Here is a 16935-nt window from a genome sequence, read left to right on the forward strand (position 1 = left end):
TTATATGTTTTGTATCTAAATTATTTTATCAATTATTTAGAAAAATGCATATTTCCTTCAGACTTAATTCTGATATTTTATTATGTGAATTGCATTAATGTGTCTAATCCAAAACCATTAAAATTTTTTTTAAAGTTTAATTATACTTAATTAGAATATAAAATTTTACATCCTCACAAAGTCTTCTTTCTCAAAATTCAAGAAATACTTTTTCTCCGCTCTTTGTGCCCCTCTTAATAATTTATTATTCAGAGGTTTCAATTTATACAAAAACCAACATACTACAGGGAAACTCTCTGTAATGAAAATAAGTAGTGGAACTTTGAGCTTCAACTGTTTATGTAAATGTTTGAATAATACACCTATAATCAGCATATTTGTTTTATTTATGTTGTAACATAAATATTCTGTAAAACTTATAAATCGTAAAAGGTTTTGCGAGATCATTGAACAATTGTTGAAAGATTGCAGTATGTTAGGAAAGTTATTTTCTACAATGACCCAGTCAACTAGTACTAAGTGACCAAAAAGTCCCTTTTTCATGATATAACATACAGGTTGATAAACTATGTATCAGGTGATTATAAAAGTTAATCGGCTCATTTAATTTACTCAGCAAAGCTCCAGGTTTGTTGAGTTAAAAGTATTTTCACCTATTCAGTGAGAAATTTGATTTTTTTCAAAACTACGTTAAAATGCTAGACATAAGCTAGTATTCAATTGAAGAAAAACTTGTTAGTGTTTGGATGCATGTGAGTTTACAAACGCAAACTGAAATTATGAAATCATAAGAGATAAATTCCTTCAGCATTTTGTTAAAGAAGCTCCATCAGTAGTAGTAGTAGTAGTAGTAGTAGCATTTGGAAAGTGAAAAAATGCCTTTTCTACTGGATCAGTCGTCAGTTTGAAACTCTGGACATCCTTCTAATCAATTAAATAGCTCTGATATTCTTGAAAAAATTCTGTTTATAATCTCTTGTTAAGTCAACCAGGAAAAGGACTTTAGACCCAGGTATTCCCCATTCAGCTTCAAAAAATAATGAAAAACATCATTGGTTTTAAGCCTGCTCCTATTAATGAGCTTTCTGACTAAGTCCCTAAGCTTGGGGAAAGTGTGCACTAAAGCTTATGCTTGTGGTTTACAGGTTGGATTAACTACTCTCATAAGAGTAAAGTTATTTGTAACGTAGTGCAAGTTATTTAAAGATAATAAAAAAACAATAATCTTCTTAGAAGGAATTTATATAAAAATTGTGAAATTTCACTTCCCAATTTTTTTAGATCTACAAAGATTTTTAGGTTTGAAATGAAAAGAAAATAAATAATTTACTAATTTAATTTTAAAAGTATTATTCATTGCAATTTTCCATGAACTTGAAAACAATCAAATTACAGTTAAATGAAATATGAAGGATTGTAGAGTAAATATTTGAATAAAAAAATATCACAGACAATCAAGGTAGGATATGAAACACTTTGGATTATTTTAATATTAGTAATATTAATAATTATAAAAAAAATTAAATCATGTTATTTTATTTTTTCAGAAAACAATAATTTTCGGATGGTTATTATGTACTATTGCATTATTTGGTGTAATATTTAGCATATTACCTTTCCAAAAGGAAACTCATGAATATGACCCAATATATGACACGTTATACAAGTCTATACATAGACATATTTGGGCTTTAGCATCATGTTGGCTCATATTTGCTTGTGCAACTGGACATGGTGGTATGGAATAATAAATTATATTATACTTATTTAATCTATTAGAGGAAAAAAAAATTCTAAAAATTTTAATTATCAAATAAAATAATTTTAATTATCAAAATATATGCTATTCACAAGCAGTTAACTTTCACAAATTAGTAAATTTTGTACATGTTTCCAAGTATATTTATTAGTATTTAGAAAGTGAATTATATTAAATTTATTATTTAATTAAACTTTAAACCATATTTTTTTAATAATTCTGATTCTATGAAATTATTTTTATTTATCTTTTTTATTAATTGTTTTAGTAGAAAAAATTTTAAAAATACTTTACAGTGTAGGTATGTGAGTGAATATATTGATTAAAAAGGTTTTTCCTCTTTTTCTTTGAGATCATAAACTTCAGTTATGCTGACTGCCCAATTTTACAATAAAGAAATATTTAAACCAGCATACAAACACACAATAGAATATTTAAAAAAATGTAATAATAATTTATTAATTAATAAATTTATTAATTTATTAATAAATTTATTAATAAATTAATTAATTTATTAATTAATTTTTTTTTTTTTGTTGGTGTAAATATTATTAAATAAACAATATGTATGGAATTTATAAAATTAAATGTAATGATTGTGATGGTATTTATATAAGAAAAACAAATAGATGCTTTAAAACTAGATTTCTTGAACATTACAGAAATTACAAAAATAATAAATATTCTACATCTGATATTAACACAAATTTAGAAATGAATAAAGTTGACTTAAAATTAAATATACTTGAAAAATATTACATAATCGTATATAAAAGTATAAACAAAATTTCAATTTGATAAACCACCAAACAGTATTTGAGGGAGGCATTCTTATAAAAAATTACAACAGATAGAAACAATTATATAATAAATAAATTTATATGCAGTTTTCATTGTAATACTACAGTAATAATAATAAGTGTTCTGCCCAAAGACAGGTTTTCACATGACCGCTCTCCATTCTGCTCGATTCTGTGCCAACCGTTTCATTTTATAGTAACTTACGTCCCTTTATATATTGTCTACCATTTTAATTCACCTCCGACCTCTTGTTTTCCTCCCTGTTACAAATCCTTCCAATGCCGTCATCGAAGGCATTCACTTCTCAGCCAATGTCCCAATCAACTGCATTTTCTTCTTTTTATTATTTCATTAATTGCCCTATCTTTTCCCAATCTATGAAGCACCTTTTCATTCCGAACTCTCTCCGTCCAGCTGATCTTTTCCATCCTCCTCCAAACCCACATTTCAAAGGCCTCCAATCTTCTCTCCTCTCCCTTCCTAATAATCCATGTCTGTCCCATAAAGGGCTACACTCCCCACAAAATATTTTGCAAGGTTTTTCCTTAGTCGCAGATCTAGTTTGCTACATAGCACTCTCCTCATTTTGCTGAATACTTCCTTTACAATTCGTACTTTAACTTTCCGATCACACTTCATATCTTCCTTAATGATCCACCCCAGGTACTTGAAGAATGCCACTTGCTTAACTTTATTTCCCCCAATCCTAATTGTTGCTCTTTTGTACTGTAGTACATAAAACTACAGTAATGTAATAAATATTTCATTCATGATGAGGATACGGGATTCTGCAAAAGTAGTTTCATGATAAAAATGAGGAAGATATGTCTCATGTCAATATTCTGTACTAGGTGGTTTATAATATAGAATTAAAAATATAATTTAAACAATACACAAAAATAATATGAATCTTAAAAAGATTAATTTCAGTCAAATAATATATATCTTATATATTAATGAAAAAATTTGTCTATTTGCAAAAGCCTCACACAAGAACCAATGGAACGATTGCTTTCAAACTTTCAGGATACATTTGTATATTGTTTGAAAGTTTAAAATACATATTCTCTTTTTAAGCTCCTCATGTTTTCATTCAAACCGTACCATTGCAGGGTAATAAAGAGGCTGGGTTTGAAAGGTTCAATTCAACAAGAAGAAATGCAGAGATCTATGTTGTTATGCAAAGTTCATGATAATTTTTGTAAAATAGCAATGGATGACCTAAGAAGAAATTATGACCTCAACCAACACCAAGAATATTAGCTAGTACATAATATTTATATATGCTTTATAAATTTAAAGCATACAGGTCCATTATTTAGTAAATGTAGTGAGTGCATGTGTGTGTTTTTTTCTTACTTAATAAATGAATTCACTTTGAATGTTGATAATTTTTTTAAAAAATCAATAATTTTTATAAATTTGGGTATTTGGAAAGAAAAAACTAGTATAATCGTAGTGAAGTTATCTTTAATTGATATTGCTAAAAATACTTCAGTAATAAGAATAGTCTTATAAAAGTAACTGATTATACAATTGTATCCCTGTACATAGTACCTAATAAGATAGAAATATACTATTGCTCACATTAACTTTTAGAAATAGCTTTGTAATTATAATATTTCATCTTTTAAGTAGTAACTGGTTACATAAAACTATAATCGTATATTATTATAATAATAGCAACTTGATTACCATTGTATTTCATTGATTAAAAATGATTAATTTTACTGATTTTATTCTTTAAAGTTATTAATATGTATAAATTTCTTCAAAATGCAAACAAAATTATTTATATAAATGTGTAGAATTAATCAACATTTTTACAATAATTATCTTAATGATCTCAATCATTAAGTAAATGAAATGACGATCAACTCTGACTTAGGGAGAATATTGTCCGACACTATCAGAAGAGTATTGGGCAGCTGTAGAACAATGGGGAACCTGGAGAAAATCCTCACGGTTATAATGTTTACATTATAACTATAGGGGTCTATGGAGGGGTGCCTCAGGGTTCACTCATGGGCCCCTATTGTGGATATTGATGTATGACGGGGTCCTTAATCTTCCCATGCCAGTAGATATTGATATGGTGGCATATCCCAACGACCTCGTCGTCCTGGTGAGTGGTAAGATGGAGGCAAGTAACATCAGGGAGTGGATGATTAATCATGGGTTGGACTTAGTCCCGCAGAAATGTGTATTTATTATTTTGACGGGAAGACTACGTATTGTCAGGATAGACTAGAGGCTGGGCGATTACTCCTTGCAATTCAAAGACAGTATAAAGTATCTGGGAGTTAACATTGACAGATCCTGTAAGTCAACATAGCGTATTCTTTACAGCTGCGCTAGATCGGAGAAGACGTTAAAGTCTTTGAACATGTTGCTTTCGAGTCCCGCGGGTCTCTAAAAGGAAGTTAATAATGTCAACAGTCATGTCCGCTGTGTTGTGCACTGCACTGGATGTGGTACTGCTGTAATTGTTAGACAAAATTTGATTCGGTTTCAGAGTATACACCGGCGTACATTACTGGCTGTAATATTCGGATACAGGACTGTATCATATGACGTAGCGTGTATACTGGCATCGATCTCACCGATTGACCTACAAGTGAAGGAACGGAAAGGCATGAATCAGTGGCAACTACGAGAGAGGTCTGCTAAATAAAACGGTCGACGGGTAGAGGCTCTGTTGGGACTAGACATAAAAAGGCGAATAAAAAAGATCCACCGGGGTGGCTGAACTGCCATGCCAGACATACTGCTGGTAGGTGGGGAGGCCCACTTAAAGGACACTCTCCTGTGATGAGCTTTACTTGATTGTTTGTATGTCCAGCCCAGGGTAGTAGTGAAAAAAACAGAGGAGTGATGAACTAAAAGATAAGAATATTTTGCAATTTGTTAAAGATCGGGCATGTATGCCTCAGTACATATGAGTATGTTGTTCTTGTCAGGGTCTATTTTTCAGTCACTCTGTAGTAAATTTTAATGTAGATAAAATTAAACAGAAATTCCAGAATAATTAAATAAAATTAAACAGAAATTAAACTTTTTTTTTGTCTTCAGTCATTTGACTGGTTTTAATGCAGCTCTCCAAGATAACTATCTAGTGCTAGTCGTTTCATTTTGGTATACCTCCTACATCCAACATCCCTAAAAATTTGTTTTACATATTCCAAACGTTGCCTGCCTACACCATTTTTTCCTTCTATCTGTGCCTCCAATATTAAAGCGACTATTCCAGGATGCCTTAATATGTGGTCTGTAAGTCTGTCTCTTCTTTTAACTAAATTTTTCAAATGCTTCTTTCTTCTTCGATTTGCCGCAACACCTCTTCATTTGTCACTTTATCCACCCATCCAATTTTTTGCATTGTCCTATAGCACCACATTTCAAAAGCTTCTAATCTTTTATTCTCAGGTATTGCGATCGTCCAAGTTTCACTTCCATATAAAGCGATGCTCCAAACATATACTTTCAAAAATATTTTCCTGACGTTTAAATTAATTTTTATTTTTTTTTTTGTCTTCAGTCATTTGACTGGTTTGATGCAGCTCTCCAAGATTCCCTATCTAGTGCTAGTCGTTTCATTTCAGAATACCCTCTACATCCTACATCCCTAACAATTTGTTTTACATATTCCAAACGTGGCCTGCCTACACAATTTTTCCCTTCTACCTGTCCTTCCAATATTAAAGCGATTATTCCAGGATGCCTTAGTATGTGGCCTATAAGTCTGTCTCTTCTTTTAACTATATTTTTCCAAATGCTTCTTTCTTCATCTATTTGCCACAATACCTCTTCATTTGTCACTTTATCCACCCATCTGATTTTTAACATTCTCCTATAACACCACATTTCAAAAGCTTCTAATCTTTTCTTCTCAGATACTCCGATTGTCCAAGTTTCACTTCCATATAAAGCGACACTCCAGACATACACTTTCAAAAATCTTTTCCTGACATTTAAATTAATTTTTGATGTAAACAAATTATATTTCTTACTGAAGGCTCGTTTAGCTTGTGCTATTCGGCCTTTTATATCGCTCCTGCTTCGTCCATCTTTAGTAATTCTACCTCCCAAATAACAAAATTCATCTACCTCCATAATCTTTTCTCCTCCTATTTTCACATTCAGTGGTTCATCTTTGTTATTTCTACTACATTTAATTACTTTTGTTTTGTTCTTGTTTATTTTCATGCGATAGTTCTTGCGTAGGAATTCATCTATGCCATTCATTGTTTCTTCTAAATCCTTTTTACTCTCGGCTAGAATTACTATATCATCAGCAAATCGTAGCATCTTTATCTTTTCACCTTGTACTGTTACTCCGAATCTAAATTGTTCTTTAACATCATTAACTGCTAGTTCCATGTAAAGATTAAAAAGTAACGGGGATAGGGAACATCCTTGTCGGACTCCCTTTCTTATTACGGCTTTTTTCTTATGTTCTTCAGTTGTTACTGTTGCTGTTTGGTTCCTGTACATGTTAGCAATTGTTCTTCTATCTCTGTATTTGAACCCTAGTTTTTTTAAAATGCTGAACATTTTATTCCAGTCTATGTTATCGAATGCCTTTTCTAGGTCTATAAACACCAAGTATGTTGGTTTGCTTTTCTTTTATCTTCCTTCTACTATTAATCTGAGGCCTAAAATTGCTTCCCTTGTCCCTATACTTTTCCTGAAGCCAAATTGGTCTTCTCCTAACACTTCCTCAACTCTCCTCTCAATTCTTCTGTATAGAATTCTAGTTAAGATTTTTGATGCATGACTAGTTAAACTAATTGTTCTGTATTCTTTATCTGCCCCTGCTTTCTTTGGTATCATTACTATAACACTTTTTTTGAAGTCTGACGGAAATTCCCCTTTTTCTTAAATATTACACACCAGTTTTGTATAATCTATCAATCGCTTCCTCACCTGCACTGCGCAGTAATTCTACAGGTATTCCGTCTATTCCAGGAGCCTTTCTGCCATTTAAATCTTTTAATGCTCTCTTAAATTCAGATCTCAGTATTGTTTCTCCCATTTCATCCTCCTCAACTTCCTCTTCTTCTATAACACCATTTTCTAATTCATTTCCTCCGTATAACTCTTCAATGTATTCCACCCACCTACCGATTGTGTCGTTCGTATTATATATCGGTGTACCATCTCTGTTTAACACATTATTAGATTTTAATTTATGTACCCCAAAATTTTCCTTAACTTTCCTGTATGCTCCGTCTATTTTACCAATGTTCATTTCTCTTTCCACTTCTGAACACTTTTCTTTAATCCACTCTTCTTTCGCTAGTTTGAACTTCTTGTTTATAGTATTTCTTAATTGTCGATAGTTCCTTTTACTTTCTTCATCACTAGCATTCTTATATTTTCTACGTTCTACCAACTGCAATACATCGTCTGAAATCCAAGGTTTTCTACCAGTTCTCTTTGTTTCGCCTAAGTTCGCTTCTGCTGATTTAATAATTTCCTTTTTAACATGCTCTCATTCTTCTTCTACATTTTCTACCTTATCTTTTTTACTCAGACCTCTTGCGATGTCCTCCTCAAAAATCTTCTTTACCTCCTCTTCCTCAAGATTCTCTAAATTCCACCGATTCATCTGACACCTTTTCTTCAGGTTTTTAAACCCCAATCTACATTTCATTATCACTAAATTATGGTCGCTATCAATGTCTGCTCCAGGGTAAGTTTTGCAATCAACGAGTTGATTTCTAAATCTTTGCTTAACCATGATATAATCTATCTGATACCTTGCAGTATCGCCTAGCTTTTTCCAAGTGTATATTCTTCTATTATGATTTTTAAACTGGGTGTTGGCAATTACTAAATTATACTTTGTGCAAAACTCTATAAATCGGTCCCCTCTTTCATTCCTTTTGCCCAGCCCGTATTCACCCACTATATTTCCTTCCTTGCCTTTTCTAATGCTTGAATTCCAATCTCCAGCTATTATTAAATTTTCATCTCCTTTTATGTGTTTAATTGCTTCATCAATCTCTTCGTATACACACTCTACCTCATCATCATCATGGGCGCTTGTAGGCTTATAGATGTTAACAATCGTTGTCGGTTTAGGTTTCGATTTTATACTTATTACAATGATTCTATCGCTATGCATTTTGAAATACTCTACCCTCTTCCCTATCTTCTTGTTCATTACGAAACCTAGTCCTGCCTGCCCATTATTTGAAGCTGAGTTAATTATTCTAAAATCACCTGACCAAAAGTAATTTTCCTCTTCCCATCGAACCTCGCTAATTCCTACTACATCTACATTTATTCAATCCATTTCCCCCTTAACAACCACTGAAATAACTGCTTACCTCTTTCAGGAATCATTCCTTAGTCTGGCTCTCAACAGATACCTCTCAGATATGGTTGCACCTTCGGTCCAACTATTCTGTATCACTCAGCACTCAAGCCCCCTCACCTTCGGCAAGGTCTCATGATTCATAGAGGGAGGAAATTAAACTAGATAATCCAAAAATAATACGATTGTAAATTATAATTTTTAATTAGTATTAAATAATCAGATGTTTCACCAAATCTATTACATGTACACATATGTAATGCCTGTTAAATTAAATTCACACATTTTTAAAAGTACATAAAATTTTATTTCATTAACAATTTTTTCATTCTTTTTGTTATCGTTGAATTATTATTTATTGTAATTTTTTTTTACAACCGCGGGTTAATAATTAATAATAAATCAAAATATTTAACTTTAAAAATGTTAAAAAAATAAGAAAGTAGATTTCAAATATTTCATTAATTAAATTTCATTTTGTTATAACTCTGGAACCAATGAAAATAAGTACCACATGATATATTGTTGAAATGCTCTCAATGAGGGCTTATTACTGCAGTTAAGAAAGAGGCCAAAATCTTTTTTTTGTTGGATTTTGGGCTTTTTTGGACACGTTTGTTACATTCACTTGCATTCTAAAGGGAAGTTGCACAACTAGATGTTACAGCAGTCCTAAATCCAAAATTTCAACATACTACGGCTAATCATTTTTGAGTTATGCAAGGTACGTACTTACATACATACATACGTACGTAAAGACGTTACGCCGAACTAGTAACAATGGATTCAACCCACCGGGTTGGTCTAGTGGTGAACGCGTCTTCCCAAATCAGCTGATTTGGAATTCGAGAGTTCCAGCTTTCAAATCCTAGTAAAGCCAGTTATTTTTACACGGATTTGAATACTAGATCGTGGATACCCATGTTCTTTGGTGGTTGGGTTTCAATTAACCACACATCTCAGAAATGGTCGAACTGAGAATGTACAAGACTACACTTTATTTACACTCATACAATACATATATCATCCTCATTCATCCTCTGAAGTATTATCTGAACGGTAGTTACCGGAGGCTAAACAGGAAAAAGAGAAAGAGAGAGTAACAATGGATTCAGGGATGGTCAAAATGCATATTTCCGTTGAAATCTGGAAATCGAAATTTTTCACGACCTTAATACTACTTTACTTAATAAAAAGCTGTATTTGCTGACCAAATAAATCAGATCACATTGTTAATGTATTGTTAGTTTTACAGTTACTTCTAGCTGTAACAAGTAAATTATAATAACGCTACATTTTTAATTATGAACTATAACTATTATAACAAACATAATTACCAGTAATTAATTCATATTTTAATCATATCGTCACTTGTTTTGCATAAAACTTCTTTCTGTTAATTAAAAACAATTAATATAACCCATGTAAGCAATAATTAGTAACAGTACTACAAATATTGGCGTTTATTTAATTTATTTAAATTAAACTTAGTTATTGTAATTGCTCTATTGTTAATATCATGTATGTAGTAATTAATTATATTCTCTCAATCGCTCTCTCTCTCTCTGTGTGTATGTTTGGTTTGTTTCATTTAACTAAATTGTGTCGTAATCTTTTATTTTTTTTTTTTAAGTCATGTAGCTTTTATAGTTTAATAATGTAAACATGGCCCAAATTCTATTATTGTAAATAAAAATAATAATATTATTTGCTGCTCTGTAAAGCAGCAAATAATGTTATTATTGCTTTTGAAAAACTTTCAAAAGTTGAGTTGTTTATGACATTTTCAGTTATAACCTGTGAGCATCATTGTCTGAAAAATCTTCAAATAAGAAATTTAATGAGATTTATTACACAAAATATTTCTTTAAGCATAAACATTTTTATTAATATTTATTCTACAATTTACTTTTTTTCAGGTTTCCTCAACAAATTCCTTTCATGGGGTTCTGTATTTCAGCCGTTAGGTCGCCTCTCATATTGTATATATTTGACACATATATTAATTTTAAAGTTACAAATGGGTGCACAAAGAACACCAATAAACTTTACTGATATGACACGGGTAAGAGTTTAAAACATATTATTTGAGTGATTTGCTGAAGTCTATAATATTAAATTAATTTTTAAAAATAATAATGATAATAGAATATATAAAGATGTAGAATATTAAACAATTTATAATAAAAGTATACTTTTAAAAGTGAAATTAACCAATATATTAATAATGACAAATGTTACAGAACTTTGAAAAATAGTAAATAGTAGGCTAAGGTGAGATTGCCAAGCACCTAAAAGTGAACTAATTCATTCTGAGGAATGTTTGATAGTAAATGACATACTAAATCCTTAAAATTGTATATTATTACAGGAGCAATCAGCATCTGCAACAGACATGTAGAACTTTAGTGTAATTGTTCTCCTAGTAGACAGCTGTAAAAATATGGAGTATGTAAGAAATTTAGTATACAAACAACTAATAAATTCAATGTACAAGCCTCATTTGGTTTTAATGTCAAGAGTTATATGAATCATAATGTTATATACACATTTGCAAATTTTAAAACCAATTAATTTTTTCTTGATGACTTCACCATATAAGTTAGAAGCTTATACGTGGGAAATTGAATTTTGTAGCATATGAAAAATGTGATTTGAAAATGGGAACTCTGGATGAAAGGCATAGATGCTACTACGTCATCATTGAGGTTGGCATTAGTAGAATTAATACAAATTGCATTAGTAGACATGGTAAATTGTTTATAGTAGATGAAATTAATGTTTATTTGTGACAAAGCATATGCAGATTTACAGAATTAATTGCTGTTGTAAACTGAAGAATGATGACAGTGAATGTACCCAATATTTTCTATAAAATTTGCCCATTTTTAAAGGTAAATTCAAACATAACAAAATATAAAATATATTACCTTTTAATATATGTAGCACAAATATACTTTTATGAAGTATAAAATAATATAAGAAATAATTAATATATTAAAAATAATCATTATTAAACAAAATTTATTCCAAAACAATAACTTATGATCCAATAGCCTTCCAACAGGTTACTTTATGCACCATGGCAGAATATTTTTTACACCACACAGAACTATAAAAAATTTATAAGTAGAGGAGTCGTTGGGTACGATGGACATTGGGTTACAGCATCCCTTCCATTACTCTCTCTCATTTTGATATAAGTAATAACTTATAAAGAAAAAAAAAATTATTCGATTAAATTATTTTCTTTGCATGCAGTTAATTACTTTCAAGAATGGCTTAATATTTTGGTTATTTATATATATTTTTTTTTTCCTAAATAAATAAAATACTAGTTATAGTATGAATTGCTATTTAAAGCTTCAGTAAACATGTTCAAGAATTAAATAAAGTTATATTTGAGTAAGTATAAAAATTAATATTTTTGATTTACAAAATTAATGAAAATCCAATGTGCATGAATTAACTTTTGAAATATTGATACTTTGCACCTTAGCAACACCATATACCATGTAAAATGGGTATAAATTATCTGCTGATCCACATTCATGAGTTCTGGATTTTGTAGATGAATAATAATGAAAATTTTAAACTTACTGACAAACTGTATTTTTGTGGTTTTAAAAGAAATCTATAAATATATTATTGTTGATATATATATATATATATATATATATATATATATATATCATATATTATTGTAGATAAATGTACTCAAATTAGAGAGCAACTTCATAGCTGTTTCTTAAACAGTTTTACAACGAAGTCCTATTTGAGCTTATTTTAGGACTATTTTTGTGTGGTCTAATTTTTATTAGTAGGTAATATTTTTTATGTTAAAATAAAACGTAGGTCAGATTTTAAGTTAAACCAATTTAGTATGAAAAAGTACAATTTTTTATTTTATTTTTATTTTTTTTCCCCCAAAAAGCAATACTACCAGTACACACTTTATCCAAGCAAAAATGGCTTTTTGGCATAATACTAAGCCAAAAAGTATTGTTTCTAGGCATAAAAATAGTTACAAAAGTTAAGAATTATAAATCATTATTAGAAATATTTGATATGTTAATCAAAAATGTTTAATTAATCAATAAATTAATAAAAATAAAAATGTTAATGTAGAATGACTTGAATAAATATATATAAATTGAAATAAATATAAATAAATATATATATATAAATTGAATCACTATAAAATACTTTTGAATATAAATTGGTACAAAAAGTTAGTTTCCTATTTACTTCTCAACTCCACATTTTTAATGATGTTCTTTATTTTCTCATTTTTGTAACATCTAAACCAGAAAAACCTTTTTCGCCACATTCTTCCACATTACTTTTTTTATATTTGATTTAATATATTAAATTCTCTTTTATAAGAGATTTGAATGTAAATTAAATGGAATCATTAACTATACAATATTTGATGATTATAAATGTCATAAAATATTATAAATTGCCGATTCTTTTTTTTTTCTTTCAGATAACAACAGCATTTGGTGATATAATGGGATCAATATTCTCAGCAGCATTATTATTTCTATTTTTTGAAGCACCTGGTTGTGCACTGGAAAGAGTTATACTAGGTCCAGGTAAGAAGACATAAAAAATACGGTGTAAATCATAAAGTTTTAGCTATTATGATCCTTTACATTTGAGGATTACCAAAGAAGCCATACTACAAAATTGGTCACAAAAACCAACTAATTATAAAATTAGTACATAAAGACTGCATAAAATTATTATAATTTTTAAAATGTTTTTTATTTGTAGTTGTAGATAATCAGAAATAATGATAGAGATTAGGGAAGAGATCAAGGAGGATTACGATATACAAATCTTAAAATCTGGATGTTGATTGTGTCTAGAGTATGCAAAAATTTTCCTGGTTGTTTCCTTTTTCTCTTAAGCCCATCCAAACATACTTAGCACAACCTACCTCATTGCAGAACAAAACTCATAATTAATTATTCATTATGTTCTCTAGCAAAATTGTAAAACAACCTTTCATGTACAATCAGCAGTACATGGAGAGTTGTTTTATGTAGTACTTAATATTTTATCAGGTATGCCTATACTTTTAGCTTCACATGCGACTTTACAGACTGTAACATTATAGTTTTCACTGTTTTTAACCTACAACTTCAATCAAATAATGTGATTTTTTTTCTGTCAACTGTATGTTATGAATAAATTTCCTGATCTCTGAGACTGTTTAACATTTGACTTGTGGTAGAATGGATTATAGAATAATTGAGCAACATACTGTTAGTTATAGTCTTCAAGTAATGTCCCTATACAATCTCATAATATTATACTTGTGAAGTTATGAAACTTTTCTGTAAATAATCTTTTATGAAACTTTTCTGGAAATTTCAGTAAAAATGATATAGTCTACAGTTCTAGTGTAGCATTTTGTTGGTCATCGATTACAGGTGATATAACCCATCTGATTTTGTTCAGCTACTCAAAAAATAAGAAAAGGAATAATTGCATGAAGTGCTGGTGAATTTACAACTAAATCAGAGTCAAGAACAGAAATTAAAATATAACCAATGCATTAAAATATGAGTCACAAATTTAATTGCAGCCAAGAAACAGTAAAAATTGTGAATTTAAAAAAACAAAATAGAAAACAATGTGTTAAAAAACTGAAAACGCTGGAAGTCATTATTGTCTTGATGAATCAGCTGATGGTAAATGATACTAATAACATAATTTTAATTAGGTTCAAGACAAAAGATTTCTAATCCTATTACACTGATTAACATAATTTTTATTTCCTAACATGCGATACATGATTTTAACCTGTTTTTATTTTATGCTGAAAACGAACATGAACTTAGAATCTTTCTATTATCCACCATCTTTGAAAAATTTTTAACAATCACATCTTATATCACAAGGTGAGTTAAATGACTTGGTTAGGGATTTAAATTTATCAAAAATCAAGCTGAACTGTTAGGATCAAGACTGCAAGGTTGGAATTTACTTCAAAGAAATACAAAAATTGCGGGCTTTCGAAACTGACAAACAGAAATTTCTCAGTAGTTTATTGATGAAAATAATGGGGTTTATTGTAAAAATATTGATGAGCTTATGTTGCATTTAGGACAAGTTCATAAACCTGAGGACTTTTTTTTTACGAGGTGGAGGAACCCCATTTACGGGCGCCTAGGCAGTGTTGGGCTTGCTAACAGGTTCTGCAAGATGTTAATAAGTGCATATGTATTCCTGCGCAATACTGACTAAACCTCCACCCTTGCCATCCACCCTCCCTGAAACAGTTTAAAGAAGCATTACTTCAGGAAGGTGGAGATTTCCCATACACACAGTCATACTCCAAATTGCTATGATACAATACATTATACAAATGCAATACCTAATACAAATCAATACGGTACTAACATAATACACATGAATCATAAAGCAGGCAAAAAATCAATGATACAGTACATCCACAATACATCATACTTACATGACACAATGCATTATACTTACTGGGAGGCAATCATCAAACAAGAAGGAAGAGTGTCCACGGTTTCATCGTGTCCAGGTGATCCCCCTCATGCGCAGATAACCCCCTAGTCACTAAGCCATCACCCTATTCGTCTTCGAGCCCTACGACACCTCATCCTAACACGTGACTCTTCCCAGTTCATTAGGTTTGCATAAATCTGAGGACTGGCGCTTTTTCATAGATTCGTCCAAGTGTAGTTTAAAAGTGGTTCTACTACACAACGGTAACAGATATCTTTCGATACCAATCGCTTATGGTATTAATTTGAAAGAGACATACAATGTGATGAAAGACGTTCTTAAAAAAATAAATTATAAAAACCTAGCTGGAATATATGTGGTGATTTGAAAGTTATAGCTATTTTGTTAGACATGCAGTTAGGCTAAACTAATTACATGTATTTTCTTTGTGAATGGGACAGCCGAGCTAGGGATAAACATTGTTACCAAAGAGTGGAAAAAACAAGATAACTTGGGTAAAATATTATTCATGAGCCCTTAGTTGAACCTAAAAAAATATTTTTTTTCCCTCTTCATATCAAGCTAGGACTAATGAAAAGTTTGTGAAAGCAATGAAGAAGGATAGTCTCAGTTTTTTGTACATCAGGCACAAATTTCCGAATGTAAGTGAAGGAAAAATTAAAGAAGAAATATTTGTTGGTCCTTAAATAAGAGATTTGGTCAAACATGATGTACTTAACTCGAAGTTAAATAATGTAGAACGTGCAACTTGGGCTTCATTTCAAGAGGTTTGAAAAAGTTTTCTTGGCAAACAAAAATTGGACAATTACCACGATATTGTTAATCAACTTCTTACTTCATACAGAGCTATGAGATGTAATACGTCTTTGAAATTTCCTCCACTCACATCTGGATTTTTTCCTGGACAATCTCGGAGCCGTAAGTGACGAACACGGTGAATGTTTTTCTACCAAGACATTTCGGTGATGAAAAGCCGCTATAAAGGGAAATGGAATACTAACATGCTAGCCGATTACTGCTGGACATTAATTCAGGGTGTACCTGAGGCTATTTATAAAAGAAAATCATCAGCAAAATCATTCTAACACCAGGTATGGCCATGCAAAATTATAAATTTTACAGATTTTAACTATAGTTTTGCATAATTTTTTTGAAGCGTAATTTATTTAAAACTAGAGTGATAGAAAAATTGTATTTACAAATCTGTATGGTACGCAAAAAAGCAATTCAAGAAATGGTATCACACTTACAGAAACATTAATTTTTTTTCTATCAGTGTTATTTAAATAAATATTTAAAATACTTAAAAAAGTATGTTATCAATTTGAATAAAAAAAACATGACTATTAATCAGATGTTTTAAAACTTAAAAATTTTAAAACATAAACCAGTCATTAATAGTTGTAAAAATAGCACAATTAAAAAACAATGAGGTTTTCAAGAACAACAGACGAGTGAAAGTTTTAATATTATTATACTTTAAATTGTTTAAAGAAACACTAAGTCTAAGTGCCACAATGTCATTTAGACTTATATAATGTGGATG

General features: G+C 30.2%; 1 protein-coding gene across 1 annotated transcript in view; it reads left to right on the top strand.

The window, feature by feature from the left end:
- Positions 1-16935, top strand: part of LOC142317925 (nose resistant to fluoxetine protein 6-like) — a 65772-nt gene that overhangs the window by 45780 nt on the left and 3057 nt on the right. The window contains exons 10-12 of the mRNA XM_075354463.1: positions 1548-1737; positions 10802-10947; positions 13372-13480. Of these exons, the coding sequence (XP_075210578.1) occupies positions 1548-1737; positions 10802-10947; positions 13372-13480 (445 nt within the window). The remainder of the gene's footprint in view (positions 1-1547; positions 1738-10801; positions 10948-13371; positions 13481-16935) is intronic.

This window comes from Lycorma delicatula, chromosome 1, assembly GCF_047948215.1.
Source record: "Lycorma delicatula isolate Av1 chromosome 1, ASM4794821v1, whole genome shotgun sequence".
NCBI lineage: Eukaryota > Metazoa > Arthropoda > Insecta > Hemiptera > Fulgoridae > Lycorma > Lycorma delicatula.